Source organism: Coenobita brevimanus, chromosome 110, assembly GCF_032717465.1.
Source record: "Coenobita brevimanus isolate Jiangsu-jjx chromosome 110, ASM3271746v2, whole genome shotgun sequence".
Classification (NCBI taxonomy): domain Eukaryota; kingdom Metazoa; phylum Arthropoda; class Malacostraca; order Decapoda; family Coenobitidae; genus Coenobita; species Coenobita brevimanus.
Genome location: NC_137063.1, coordinates 4,643,087 through 4,657,474, shown reverse-complemented (window position 1 = coordinate 4,657,474; position 14,388 = coordinate 4,643,087). Strand labels below are relative to the sequence as shown.

At 43.4% G+C, this 14,388-nt stretch overlaps 1 protein-coding gene across 1 annotated transcript in view; it reads right to left on the bottom strand.

Moving 5' to 3' along the window:
* Gpat4 (Glycerol-3-phosphate acyltransferase 4) overlaps positions 1–14,388 on the bottom strand; it is a 200,031-nt gene that overhangs the window by 119,249 nt on the left and 66,394 nt on the right. The window contains exon 3 of the mRNA XM_080285989.1: positions 4,140–4,277. Coding sequence (XP_080142115.1) covers positions 4,140–4,277 — 138 coding nt within the window. The remainder of the gene's footprint in view (positions 1–4,139; positions 4,278–14,388) is intronic.

Below are 14,388 nucleotides of genomic sequence, written 5' to 3'. Positions count from 1 at the left end.
ACCAATTCCAGCCTCTCTCCATTCACTGTAACATCACCCTGGGAAGCACCTTCTCTTTCAGTAACTATCACTTTACTCTCTTCTACATTTACTCTCAAGGCACGACGCTCACAGACATCTAAAAAACTCTGCAGTAGTCTACTATGCACTTGTCTGGTATTTGCAAGTAGTACTGCATCATCAGCATACAACAAATCTGAGATATTCCGTCCATCAAAATTCATTACCGATGCCATCCCTCTCTCCTTTATTTGTGTTTTTACTTCTCTCATCACCCCATCTATATACATATTGAACAACCACAGGGACATCACGCAACCTTGTCACACATCTACACTGATCATGAACCATTCACTTAGATGCCCATTTACCCTTACACATGCCTCACTACCATCATAAAAATTCTTGACGACACCTACCAGCTTACCATCTACACCATACATATGCAAAACCTTCCACAAGCCTTTTCTGTCTCTTTTGCTGTATGCTTTTTCCTGGCAGTCTCTCTCTCTCTCACCTCATCATTTGTACCTGGACAATCTCTCTCTTGCATCTCATCATTTGTACCTGGACAATCTCTCTCTTGCATCTCATCATTTGTACCTGGACAATATCTCTCTCTTTCACCTCATCATTTGTACCCCTTACATTCCATGTTGAAATCAGCACCAGGTCCTTTTTATGGTCCTTGGTTGTCACCTGTTGGTCAGTCCTGGTCCGAGGCATTTTGTTTGTTTTTTTAGTTAGCTGTTTTCCTGGATGGGGCACTAACCCTCCCCCAACCCACTTGTTGACATGTAGGGAACATCTACTGGTTGATTATGAGGTTACCACCCAGCATATTAAATTATTTCCTGGCTTACAGGAAATTATTTGGCTTGTCACTCAATGTAGAGTTACCCTGGAGTACAGTAGCATTACACTTAGTGAATGGATGATGGGCATCCCCAACAACAGTTGTCTAATATACTTGTGGCAGTTGCCCCTCTTTAGAACTACAGTACAGGTACATACAACATATTCAAAATACTGAAAAAAAGCAAAAATAAAAAGGGTCACATTTTGTAGGGAGGTGATTGTCCATACAGACCGTGAGGCACAACCAAAATAATATTAAACAAGCACATACACATTAATCAATGAAAATGTTTCCTGCATTCATTATACTAATTCACTGGAAGACTGAAAGAAAATATTGGTGTGATCATGTTCCTTAATCATATTCCTGGACTTTAATGAATAATGAATTGAGAGAGAGAAGGAAAATTTTATTAAGTTAGCAAGTCTTTTGGTTGCTCATCTGGTAGGAGTTGGGACAGCTCCTTTTAAGGGGGTATCACACGGTACCTGAAATCTTGGTTTGCCGAAGAAATCATGGTAACCGCCCACGAAACCGTGGTAGCCACCAAGGATTTTGTCAGCAAAACTGGATTCGGTCCAAATCCATTCCTGCCTACAAAATCAGGAACAAAGAGTTTTCTCTGATAGCAGCGAGAGTTGAATGGAGAACTTGGAGGCTATATTGCAGTATTTTGTTTATTTTTTAAAAGTTATAATTCCCTCCACAGCCGCCTTCTCGTGGTTTTGGCTGCTGCCGCTTCTTTCTTCTCAAGTGCCACCACTGCAAGAGCCAGTGCAGCTATCACTCTTCCCTCAGCAAATTCAAGAAAAGCCATGCTGCGTCTGACACGTGTGGCTCATGTGAGACGGTGGGACAGACTCCGGGATGCTTTGTTTACACTTTTGCTGACCGTTGGCAGCGTTCGAGGAACGTGTGTGATAGGGTTTGTGCCTGGTTCCAGCAAACCAGGAACGCGTTCCGTCGGCAAATCATGATTTCAGGTACCGTGTGATATCTCCTTTACCACCCGTAATTCCTTCCTACTCTGGAACAAATAAGAATGCAAATGTGTCCTTTCCACCTGAATTATTTCTGAACCTGAGATACATCTTAATTTATATCAGTCTTCTCTTTTGCCTGCCTCATTGTCAAATTTCTCACTTTTTTAGTTTTTCATGTCTTCCTGTGTTCACTGATGGCAGACTTATTATCTGTCAAAGCATATTACAGGTCTGTAACTCTCTTCCCTTCAACTGTAATTTTATTCAGGTCTTTTAGTGTACTACAATACCTATTTTTCAGTATGTATGATGCTTTTATAAGTAATCATGACTCTTCTTACTACAGTAAATCCTCGTAGTTCGATGCATTTTACTTTGGCGCCTCATTCTTTGCACAAGAAAAAAGTTTCCGAGTTGTTCCACACATTCGCTAGTTTCCCTGCACTTCGACCCTATCAGCCAGCAGCCGACACTCAGCAGACAATGCTTACCGATGCTCAGTCTAGGCACTGTCCATTTTTCTGTGCAACAGTTTTCCATGATCTTTATACACGTCCAGTGGGACAGTAGACATACATGAGTTTGTTATTGTTTATGATCATAACGTATGATCTTCAGCTGTGTCGTGAATACACAGCATGTCCAGCTGGGCAGTAGACACACGTGAGTTTGTTATTGTTTGTGATCGTAACGTACGATCTTCAGCCGTGTCGTGCTACTATTTCTTAACAAAGAATTGTTACATGTTTCTCATAACACTGTTTATTTTTGTTCTGATAGACATATACCTGAAATGGATGTAAAATAAAGCTTATCAATATTTAAGGGAGAAAAGAATAATAACCGTCCCAACACAGAGATGGTAGATTCAGCCCACCCATTTTTTATTCTATTTGACTATATTACAGCCTCCCTTCCTTGTAGCAGTGAGTAAAATAATGTTGTTATAATTTTTCCCTTCCTTTTAGTGACAAAGAGGGGACTTAAAATGACTGGAGTTTAGTTGACTTACTTTGGTGTCAAAAATTAATTAATCTGGTGAAAAGTGGCAGCCTTTCCTTGGTTAGTGACATCGGGAACTAACCCATCCACTCTCAACACACCTTCACTTGCCACCCAAGCCAGTCATCATTTTATTTCTCGTAAAGATTTTTGGTGTTGCAGCTCTTTATAACAGTTTTAATGTCTTTTCAGGCACATGTTTATTGTGTTATGCTGTTTTAGCACAAGCAAACACTCTTCCTTTAATTTTGGGTAGGGCCTGTTTGGTGTTATAGTACTTTCTGATAGGGTAGGTATGTGTCCTGCCGGAACGCTCCTCTATTTATCCCACTGATTCTTAACTTCACACTTCGATGTTTCACGGTTCGTGAGGTATTGGCAGAACATCTAAGCAGCGAAAAATGAGGATTTACTGTACTAACAAAGAGAATCATAAACACAAGTTAGTGAGGGTGCAATGTACCATACACTCCTAAATCTTAATGTATGGACCATGACTCGTATCAAGGGCAAGAAGTAAATTGTCTCTACATTATAACCAATAGCACAACTTTTATACTCTATTTTATTGTCTTATTACTGATATTCCCCAATTTATATCACCATGATCTAGAGAATTTAATGACACAAAGAATATAAAGACATATGCTGCAAAGTGAGCTGATCAATGCTTCCACAACACTGCCCAGGATACCAACTTTGTTTGCATCACTGAATATACAGTAACTTTTGTACATTACATCACCTTGTATGGGCCAAGGGGACTGAAAAAGTTACAGGTGGCAAGGTTGGGAACCCCCTCCTTGCATGGTAATGAGTACAAATGTGATTTTTTCATTCATTCATTCATTGCCAGACGCCATGTATCCCAAACAGGGTGGCCAAGGGCTTAGAGTTAATTGTTTTACAGGGAGGGGCACTAATCCTCAACCAACCCCACTTGACACGTAAGGAGAATTTTGACTAACATTTATACTGTAAGCAGCCTTATATTTCATATACCTATGAAAGAGATTGGTGTGGGAAATTTTTACCTGGGCATCTCTCTCTTCTGAGTCTTACCTGGTACAAATGGAATTGAGTTGGGATGAAAAACTAAAAATTGCTACATTATTTGAAAAAAAATAATGAATCCACACAAAAATATGAGCATGCAAACCATACCATGATAAGGAATTTACTATAAGGAGAATGCTGTACTGGGCTGAGTGTTAATAAACAAAATAATAAATAACAGTGGGATGCTATACACAAAGTACCCTGCATAAAGCATTTTTGGTACAGTAATACATTACCTTATCAATGGTGGGTCTGAGCACCAACTTGTCACGACAGATCACCTCTGTGGACACCTGGTCATCATTCTCAGCTTCATCAGCTTCTGCCCCATCTACATGTCTGGAGTACTCCTTGGCTAGTCTCTGCCGCCCAAACTGTTATAACACAACAGCTGTTAAGTATCCCAAATTGTTTCACCTCTCATACCTACTACTGTGTCTGATCATACTGCATGTTCAAAATAATGTGGATGAACTGATGCATCAGCATCATCATGATTCTCTTTCTCACTCATGATGTGGTTCTCCGGACTAATGAAAGCCACTGACTTACTATACCATAACCACGTCTGTCATAACAGATACAGCATATCTTTGTATCTAGAAGATTATCATTCAGCTTCATTACCACTTTAGTGTTTTTCACTCTCTGCTCTCTCCTTCTGAGGGCACTAATGAGAAGCTACTAAGCTACATATGTCACATGCAGACAAGTGGTGACTTGAGGAATTAACACACAGTTATAAAGGATGTATCACTACTGTACTTGTTTCCACTTATAATGCCTCAGAAGGCAAAATGGACTTCCTCCAAAAGTCTATAATGCTTTTTTCCCTATTTGCAGTTAAGATTTCAAGTTAAGAGCCTTACTTAAGTCCTTTACATCACCAATATTTTTCATGGCAAGACTATGCCAGATATACTGCTTAAGGATCCTAGTTAAACTGTGCCAATTCAGGACCTGTTTCACTGTTCACTTGGCATTTCAAAACGAGAAGAGACTATCTTCGTAGACCTGCGGCAAAATTACTGCAGCCAATTTTTAAGTTTCTCACTTTGAAACTCATAGAATATCTGAAATTATTTTATTAAAATGCCACATGGCCTAAATTGAAAATTGCTAAATAATCGGCCCATGCAACAGCTACCATGTCAAATCAACTTAAAATTTCAGGCTGAGCAACTTTGTATTTCGTGTCACTAAAATGCCTTACAGTCGAAACTGAAACTGTCTAAAAGTCAGCTGATGTAACTGTTGTTGACACAACAGTTCACATGTAAAATCAACTCAAAATTTCAAGCTGAGCAACTTCGTACTTCATAAGAAAATTGCTCTGTGCTCTCCAAGAGCAGATAAGTGTACCACTTTGAGACCTGTTGGCTTCACTGCAGGTAATATCAAATGAGAGGGGCAGCAGATGATGCACCATAAAAACACCTGACTGTATGCATCCTTTCCCTTCTTTTCAGATTACTTGTAACATAAGCCTGTCTCTACTAGATACATGTTAAGGCATGCTCCAGTCAGCACTGCATAACAGTGGGTGAAAATGCAGCAATAATCACCATATAAACCTACTGTTTTAAACAGATCCACCCACCCACAAACCCAGTGCAGTGGGCAGAGCTTAAGGAAGTGATGAGGTGCCTCCCACTGGCTAACCAAACAGTAGGGGGAGCCACATAATATGACATGGGTACCAGCAGCGGGATAACTCTGCAAGTTTTCACATGGAGGGAGGCACACCACACTGTTTATATACATTTATACATGTCATTTTCACACTCTCTGACTGACTGACTGTTAGTCAGGCTGTCTATTTTCTACTGTCTGTCTGCAGTCTAGAAGATCTAGACAGTGTATCCACCACATACTTGGCCCCCCTCATGGGAGACAAACTGCCAATTAGCTTAATACACCACAATGTGCACAACATGCTACTTTCAAATACTGTACTCTGCTTCCTTCCCTCCTATTCCCTTATTGACCCTGCAATTATTTCAGCATCGATTTTTTTTTTTTTTTTTTTTTTTTTTTTTTTTTAACAGACTGGACCCTTGAGTGCCCTTCCATGGGTGCTAACACAAAGGCAAATGGGTAGCAAAGTGCATGGCTGACCAAAATTAAACTGGTGGCATAACTGCCACGGTCATATGCCGTCAGACAACTGGTTAAAACAGGACAATAAAGAGAGAACATATGCAGACAATGGTTAAAGTAAGATTAGCATTAATAAAAGGCATTAAATATTACAAAGTTGCCTGGCTGCCTCCACAAAGGAGAGGGTTCCTCCTCCCCTACAATAGGCACCCTCCCCAAACACAGATAAAAGGCAGTACAGTTCATCACCTGTCTGGTGCCCTACGAGGGTAAAGTGCATGAAATTCTACTTATAGTAGCTGGCTTTTCTTTGCTGCAGGGTTCAAGCTTACAGGTAGGGATGAGAGATGACAGTTATTCTAAAATGCCATAAAATTTGTGTGATGCTGCTCCTTCCTGACACTCTGATATGAGATTGAAAATTTTGCTCATACAAGATAAGTTCCAGCCAGTGAGATAAACCTCATCTGAGGTATGTTGCAGCCTATGACAAAAAAGCAACACTTTGGAGAGGGTGTGAATCTATGGATAAGTTGGCTGGCACACAGCATAACTGGAGGAAATGAAGACACTTACTTTCCCATGAAACCTCCTTCAACTTGTCCCTGCAACACCAACAGTTGTTATTATAACTGGTCAATGACTAACCATATTACAACAGCTGTACCCTTAACAAACCCATTGTCAGGTAATGTTATATGCCCTGATGCCTCTGGTGATGATTTGTGATACCTCTTTTCACAGGGACAACACAGAATAGGTACTGTAAGAGCACAGTTAAAAATGTGTAATACAGTAGAACCTCACTAAAACAAACCCTGGTAAAGCAGACATCAGATCTAACAGACGCAACAAAACCCACCCAACTTTCACCGACTAATATGAATAAAGTCCATTAAATGGGACGCAACAGGTTGCAATACGCATGTTACCTGTCCTTTTTTACTCCAACCTGGCCTGAAACTGCCCTCTCCCCATCATGACTGCCGAGTTGTAATAACAGACTACAGGAATACTGTACTAGTCATGAAGAAGTGTTATGACAAGCATGTGATATAAGTCGTAAAAGGGCAAAATTATGGGCCAAGTTAGTGCAAAATGAGTATACTGTAGTCCTCATTATCAGTGCTAGAATATACTATGGTACTGTACTCATTTATTTTCAAATGTGCTTGAAACCCCACTTCTTGGGGGGGAGGGGATCCTCGTATGTAATGGACTACAGTCACTACTCATTACACGATGGGGTGATGTCAGGTCATATCTTAACGTATAATGATATTACCGTAAATCGGGAGACTTAAAGACATTATAAAAGGGGGATTACATCAACTCAACTTCCCAAAGTCACCAACCCAAGACTGAAACAAAAATGACAACCCACCTTAATCACTTCCTGTGTCGGTCCAAGTCGTCTCCAAGACCAAAACAAACACTATCACACCAATACAGGCAGCGTTATTCATGTACAGTAAATTGCTGCAACAACACAACAATCACACTTGCGTAACGTTGGCCTGAGGCTACACGATGTATAGGCCTACTGTAGCACGATGCTTGGCTGAAAGGTGATGATAGCAGGGGGGCACACGTGAATGAGTGGAAAATACTGTACAGGGCTTTGAAGGGGTGGCGGGATCACAACTGAACCAAAACAATGCTCTGCACGCTGGGGCCGCCATCTTGCCTGAGACAAGCGACTGTCGCCTTGTGTGTGCCTGGCACTTCGTACAAAATTTTCCGAGGGCAATATCGTTATAGTGGGAAATTCATTGCAAATCGGATTTTGGGGTGCAACTTTCCTGTTATCATTGTAGCGAATTATCGTATATCGAATCAACGTATAATGAGTAGTGACTGTATTGGCTTTAACGAAACTGGCTTTCCCCCATTCAGTCCATTACAGTGAAGGTTTACTGAATAAGGGAATTTTCGGATATTGGCCCTTCGGATAAAGAAGGATTCCTCTAATGGCATGCAGTTAATGGGTCTGTTTGGCCAGACAGACCAGGGCTGCTCAACAACAAAAATAACTGACTCCTGTATATTGGTGGTAGGTGACGGCACTCATCATCCACTAACCTAATGTTGTGCTGCCTATTTCTTCCATCACCATCATTCATTTTCTGTGTCTGCCTTCCTCTTTCCGTACTTCTTCCCATCCTTCCTGTCATTCTTATCCTTCATCCCACTTAAGGTAACTCTACACTATGCAACAACCCTAAAGGTCTCCTGTAGTGCTGTTACCGATACGATTCACCAAACCAATATAATCCGATATTTGCTTTTTTCCCGTTACCAAACCGATGCTGATATTTATTGTCGATGTAACATGCGGTTGGGCAAGAGGACCAACAAGACATAAAGTAACCTGGTGGTGGGATTAGGGTGTAGAAGCTGCAGTTAAGGAGAAAAGAAGGCTTTTCCGGGAATGGAAGAAGGGTGATAGCAAGGAGGAATACTTGGCTGCCAAGTGTAGGGCTAGAAGAGAGGTATAAAGGGCGAGGTCTGAGTCACAGAGACTTTTACTTGATAACTTAAATCATGGGGAAAGGAAAAATATGATATTTAAGGTGGCAAAGCAGATGAAGAGGAATAATCGGGATATTATAGGTGAGCAGTGTGTGAAGAATGATGAAGGAAGGGTTGTGGTGAACAGTGAGGATATTAAAGATGCATGGAGAAAGCATTATAGCCAGTTGTTGACTGAGGAGTTTGACTGGAACAGGGAATGTTTGGAGCCAGCAGATCCAGCGTTTGGCCCTTGGTCTTTGATTGATGTTGCTACTGTGAGTGAGGCAGTAAGCAGGATGAAGGTGGGGAAGGCAGCAGGTGTGTCGGGGTTGACTGCTGAAATGTTGAAGGCCTCAGGAGATATAGGGGTGAGGTTAGTCACTGACCTGATATGATTATTTATGAGTGTGTTATCCCAGATGGTTGGCTGAAGAGTGTAATTGTAAATGAGTATAAAGGGAAGGGTGATGCCCTGGAAAGAGGATATTATAGAGGTATAAAGCTTTTAGATCAGATAATGAAGGTAATGGAGAGAGTTTTAGAAGGTATGATTAAAGAAACAGTGAATATTGATGAGATGCAGTTTGGGTTTATGCCAGGTAGGGGGACCACTGATGCCATATTCACTGTTCGACAGCTTCAGGAAAAATATATTGGTAGGAGAAGGGATCTGTATTTTGTTTTTGTTGATTTGGAAAAGGCCTTTGACAGAGTCCCTAGAGATGTGGTGAAGTGGGCAATGAGAAAGCTTGGCTTGGAGGAGTGGCTGGTTAGGGTGGTTATGGTTATGTATGTGGGTGCTCATACCCAGGTAAGAGTGAATGGAGATTTGAGTGATGAGTTTTCCTTGAATGTTGGTGTGCATCAGGGGTCAGTTTTGAGTCCCATGTTGTTTATCATGGTACTTAAAGCCCTCTCACGTGACTTTAGAAATGGACTCCTGTGGGAGATGTATGCTGATGATTTGGTGTTGATTGCTGAGAACGAAAGGGAGGCAGAGGAAAGGTTTAGGAAGTGGCAAGATGGTATGGGGCACAAGGTTTAAGGGTAAATGCAGATAAAACAAAAGTGATGACATCTAAAGTTGGTGGTGGTACTGTCAAAGACAAGGGATAGTGGCCATGTGCAGTTTGCCACACGGGCGTGGGAAGTAATTCTATATTGTGCGATGTTTGTAATAAATGGGTGCACAAGAGATGTAGTGGTATCAGAGGTTGACTGCGAGATAATGCTGATTTTATGTGTACGGTGTGTCGGGGAGAGCAGGTGGAGATTGTCAGGCGTGAAAGGATTGAACTTGGTGGTGAATCTCTTGAGTGTGTGGAAGAGTTTTGTTATTTGGGAGACATGTTGTGTGCTGGAGCTAGCTCTGTGGCAAGGGTGAGAAGTGGTTGGAAGAAGTTCAGGGAGTTCTTGCCTCTTCTGACATTGAGAGGGCCCTCCCTACGTGCTAAGCGGTCTTTGTATGCAGCATGTGTTAGGAGTGTAATGCTGTATGGTAGTGAGACCTGGGCAGTAAAAGGAGGAGGATATTTGTCGGCTCAGACGTACAGAAATGACAATGATTAGGTGGATGTGTAATGCATCCCTGCGTGCAAGGTCTGGGGGGGCTGGGTTTACGATGGAAGAGTTGAGAGGTAGGATGGGGCTGGAGTGTATTGGTGTTGTGATGAGGAGGGGTAGATTGTGATGGTTTGGACATGTGGAGAGGATGGGGGAAGATAATTGAGTGAGGAAGGTGAGAAGTGTTAATATTGGGGTGGGGTTATGAGGGGTAGACCGAGAAAGACATGGGACGAGGTCATTAAGTGTGACCTCAGGGTTAAGGGACTGAACAGGGAGGCTGCAATTGATCGTGAAGTGTAGAAAGCCGCCATTAGGTGACCAAGGCCGACGCATGCAAGCATGTTGGAGCCTTTAAAAATGAAAACGAAAACGATACCAGGATATTGGGTATGGACTGATGAAAGACTGAAATGGCTTTTATTGAAGATTTCATTCACTGTTTTGCCTGACTCTGTGTGAAAGAATGTCTTTACTTTGACATTGTTTGCAGTGAAACCACTGATGGTTCACAATAATAAACCGGTGAGTGGGAAAGGAGAAAAGGAAAAGAAAGAAAAAAATGAAGGTCAAAAGCAGCAAGCTGATTTAGGGAAAGTGTGTACTGGTAGTGTGTAAGTGTGGTGGTCATGTGGGTTAACGTATGTAAATAGTATACACACGCCCACACCCATTATTTATAATATTCTTTGTCTAGTAATATTTAACAGTCACTCAAATCTGTGCATCATTTATGCACAAGAACACTAGTAGCTCACAAACAAAATTGCCAAATATCATTCATCTCCTCATCTCAGAGTTACTGTCCCCTAATTGCCCCCATCTACTGCTTTCTTTCTTATTATGTGCAGTAAATCACTTCTTTATTTAGACTACAGTGGGGCTGGAATGAAGAGTGGTTGGAAGAAGATCATGGAGCTGTTGCCTCTCCTGACACTGAAAGGGCTCTCCCTCCATGCTATGGGATCTTTGTATGCAGCATGTGTTAAGAGTGTAATGCTGTATGGTAGTGAGAGCTGGGCAGTAAAGGAAGAGGATATTTGCAGGCTTAAACGTACAGAAATGACAATAATTAGGTCGATATGCAATGCGTCCTTGAGTGCAAGGCCTGGGGGACTAAGTTTACAATGGAGGAGTTGAGGGGTAGGATGGGACTGGAGTGTGTTGGTATTGTGATAAGGAGAGGTAGACTGAGATGGTTTGGGCATGTGGAGAATGGGGGATGATAATTGGGAGCAGAAAGTGAGAAATGTTAATGTCAGGGGTAGGGTTGCTAGAAGCAAACTGAAAAAGACCTGGGGCGAGGTCATTGAGTGTGACCTCAGGGATAAGAGACCGAATAGGGATGCTGCAAGAGATCAAGCAGCATGGACAGCCCCCATTAGGTGACCAAGAGCAACGCATGCAAGCATGCTGGAGCCTTTAAAACGAAACAAATGATTTACTGCATATGGTAAGAAAGAAGGCAGTAGATGGGGGTAACAATGGGAGAGTATCTATGAGATGAGGAAATTAGTGATATCTGGCAACTTCATTTGTAAGCTACTAGCATTCATGTGTGTAAATGATGCACAGATTCGAGTGTAACTTCAGAACAAATACTTAGCTTGGATGAAGACACTATAATAATAAAGCGTTGCTTACTTCAGCCACAGAAACTTCAATGCTAAGCTTTTCAAATTAAATATGATATACAGTAATCCCTTTAATATCCGAACGCCCAATATCTGAACATCCCCACTAACCGGACATAATCGTCCCGGGATCCAATATTCCCAAAATGGTCCGAAAACCGCAAAAAAAACAAAACTATTTTTTCCCGCCCGTGATTTGAACTTGGCGTGCGGGGCGTGGGACAGCTTTGTTGTGGCGCGTCATTCCTCCGACGTCCGCTACAGCACCCCTGCATCCTCCCCACTTTCCGCCTGTCTCTTGTCGCGAGCGAATGCTCGTCGTCATGGTTGCCCACGTGCTCGCTTTTGCGGTGGTGCCTTACCTGCTGCAGGCACTCCTGCTGCTCTCGTGCCTCTCCTTCATGTGTGTGATGATGGCCTCGCCGCCTGAGAAGAGGAAGAGAGTGGTGTCGGGTCTGGAGAAGAAGCGGGAAATATTGGAGACAGTAGATGCGGGGTGGTCTTCTTCACGCATCCTCCACGAGTTTAACCTGGCCCGATCTACTTTGTTTGATATTAAGAGATCTTGAGACAAACTCATGCAGTACACGGCTTCTCGTCGAAAAGCAAACGCAATGTGGAGAGGAAGGTGATGTTTAGTTTACTCCCAAGTTTGCTGAAGTCGACCGCTCCACGTTGATTTGGTATCGACAGCAACGTGCTGCTGGTGTGATGGTACGTGGTACGGGGCTGCTGCTGAGAAGTTCGCCAGGCTTCACGACGCCCTAGACTTCAAGGCATCCGAGGGTTGGCTCTTCACGTTTAAGTTATGGCATGGCCTTACCAACCGTAAGGCTCATGGCAAAGCTTTGGACGCTAACGAGGATGGAGTTAATGAGTTTCGGCACAAGGTGAAGGGCTTGATTGACAGGGAGGGCCTCATTCTCAGTCAAGTCTACAACGCTGACGAAACTGGTTTATTCTATCGCTCTTTGCCAACGAACACTCTAGCCGCGGAGACGGAGAAGCGTGTACTTAGCAGGAAGCGCTCCAAGCAACGGATATCTGCTTTGCGTTGTGCCAATGCTAACGGCATGCACCGGCTTAAGCCCGTTATTGTTGGCCGCGCAAAGCAGCCTCTGTGTCTTCGTGGGGTGATGGATGTCCTTCCTGTCATCTGGTACCATTCTCTGAAGGCATGGTTCACAGCCCAGATCTTCAAAGACTAGTTCCATCGCCATTTCGTCAAGGAGGTCATACATTACCAGACGGAGAAACTGGGAATCCCACGCGACCAGGTAAAGGCCCTCCTTCTCCTCGACAATGCACCTGCCCAACCGTGTGACAAGGACTTGGTGGCTGAGAATGGCCGCATTAGGTGCATGTTTCTGCCACCTAATACAACTGCTCTCATCCAACCAATGGACCAAGGAGTGATCGTGGCAATGAAGAGGCTGTACCGAAGGAAGTTCCTGGATGAGGTGATGGTTGTTCTCAAAGACGAGGACGAGCGCAGGGAGGGACGGGACACGTGAGGCCAGCGGACTTTGGAAAACCTTCGCCACTACAACATCAAGTCTGCAATCTACAACTGGGCCAGTGCATGGAAGGAAATCCCTGTCAAGACTCTAGAAAATGGTTGGTCTTGTCTGCTTCTCGGAACGGATGTGGAGTATGATTTCCTAGGTTTTGACGTGGATGACTTCCATGCACGTCTACGTACACATGGCAACGATGTTGATGTGGACGACATGCGTGAGTGGTTGGATGACGACGAGGGCGATCATGGGTATCAGACCCTGTCTGATATCGAGATCGCATCTTCAGTTGCAGGTGTCAGTACCCAGCTTGAAGATTCCGACGAGGACGGCGACGATGATGCGGACTCCTCTCAGCATGACACAACTCCACCCATCCCCAAGCTAAGAGCACTCCGGGAACACCTAGAAATCGTTCTGGACTACCTGGAACACCCGGACTGCGACAGGGAGATGGGGCCCTTGGGACTTGTGGAGGAAGTGCGTGCTTTCAGGCAGCGCATCATTAATTGTCAGAATCGTCGTTCCTTGCGTCAATCAACGATTGACAGTTTTTCAGGCCCGTGACCCCTGCTGTGCCCAGCCCTGGCTCAACTCCGTTGCCTCCCCAAGACAGGCCCTCATGCTCCGAGCCACAGCCCAGCATATCAGCCACGGTGGAGTCACCGGTCGACATGAGTTTGCGTCTGTCTTCAGAGTCGTCTGCAGTGGATACGCCATCACCACGACCCAGCGACGCATCCCTAGGTCACCTGCCAGCGACACTCTCGGACTCTGACAGTGAATAGACGCCAAGAACTTCTCCACTAGACCACACGGGAATTTACAGTGTTGTGCAGTGAAAAAAAACAGTGCATTGTGTTAAGGATTTACAGTTATGAGTGAAAAGACAAACAATTTTTGGACTAAATTTAACGTAAATAAACTTCTGTGTTTTTGCTTTAGAAAATGGTTATAAGAGTGGAAAGACTTAAAGTGCACGAGTGCAACACTTATTAAGTTACAATGGAGCATAAGTTAGACAAGAGTGCGCACTGTGAAGAGAATGGACTTCTGAGTGTGAATGACTAAGATCAGTGCATGACTTCATGAACAGTGTACTGCAAGTGCTTCAGGAAATCCTTCTTACTGTCAGAGTCTGAGAGGAGGCGGTTATT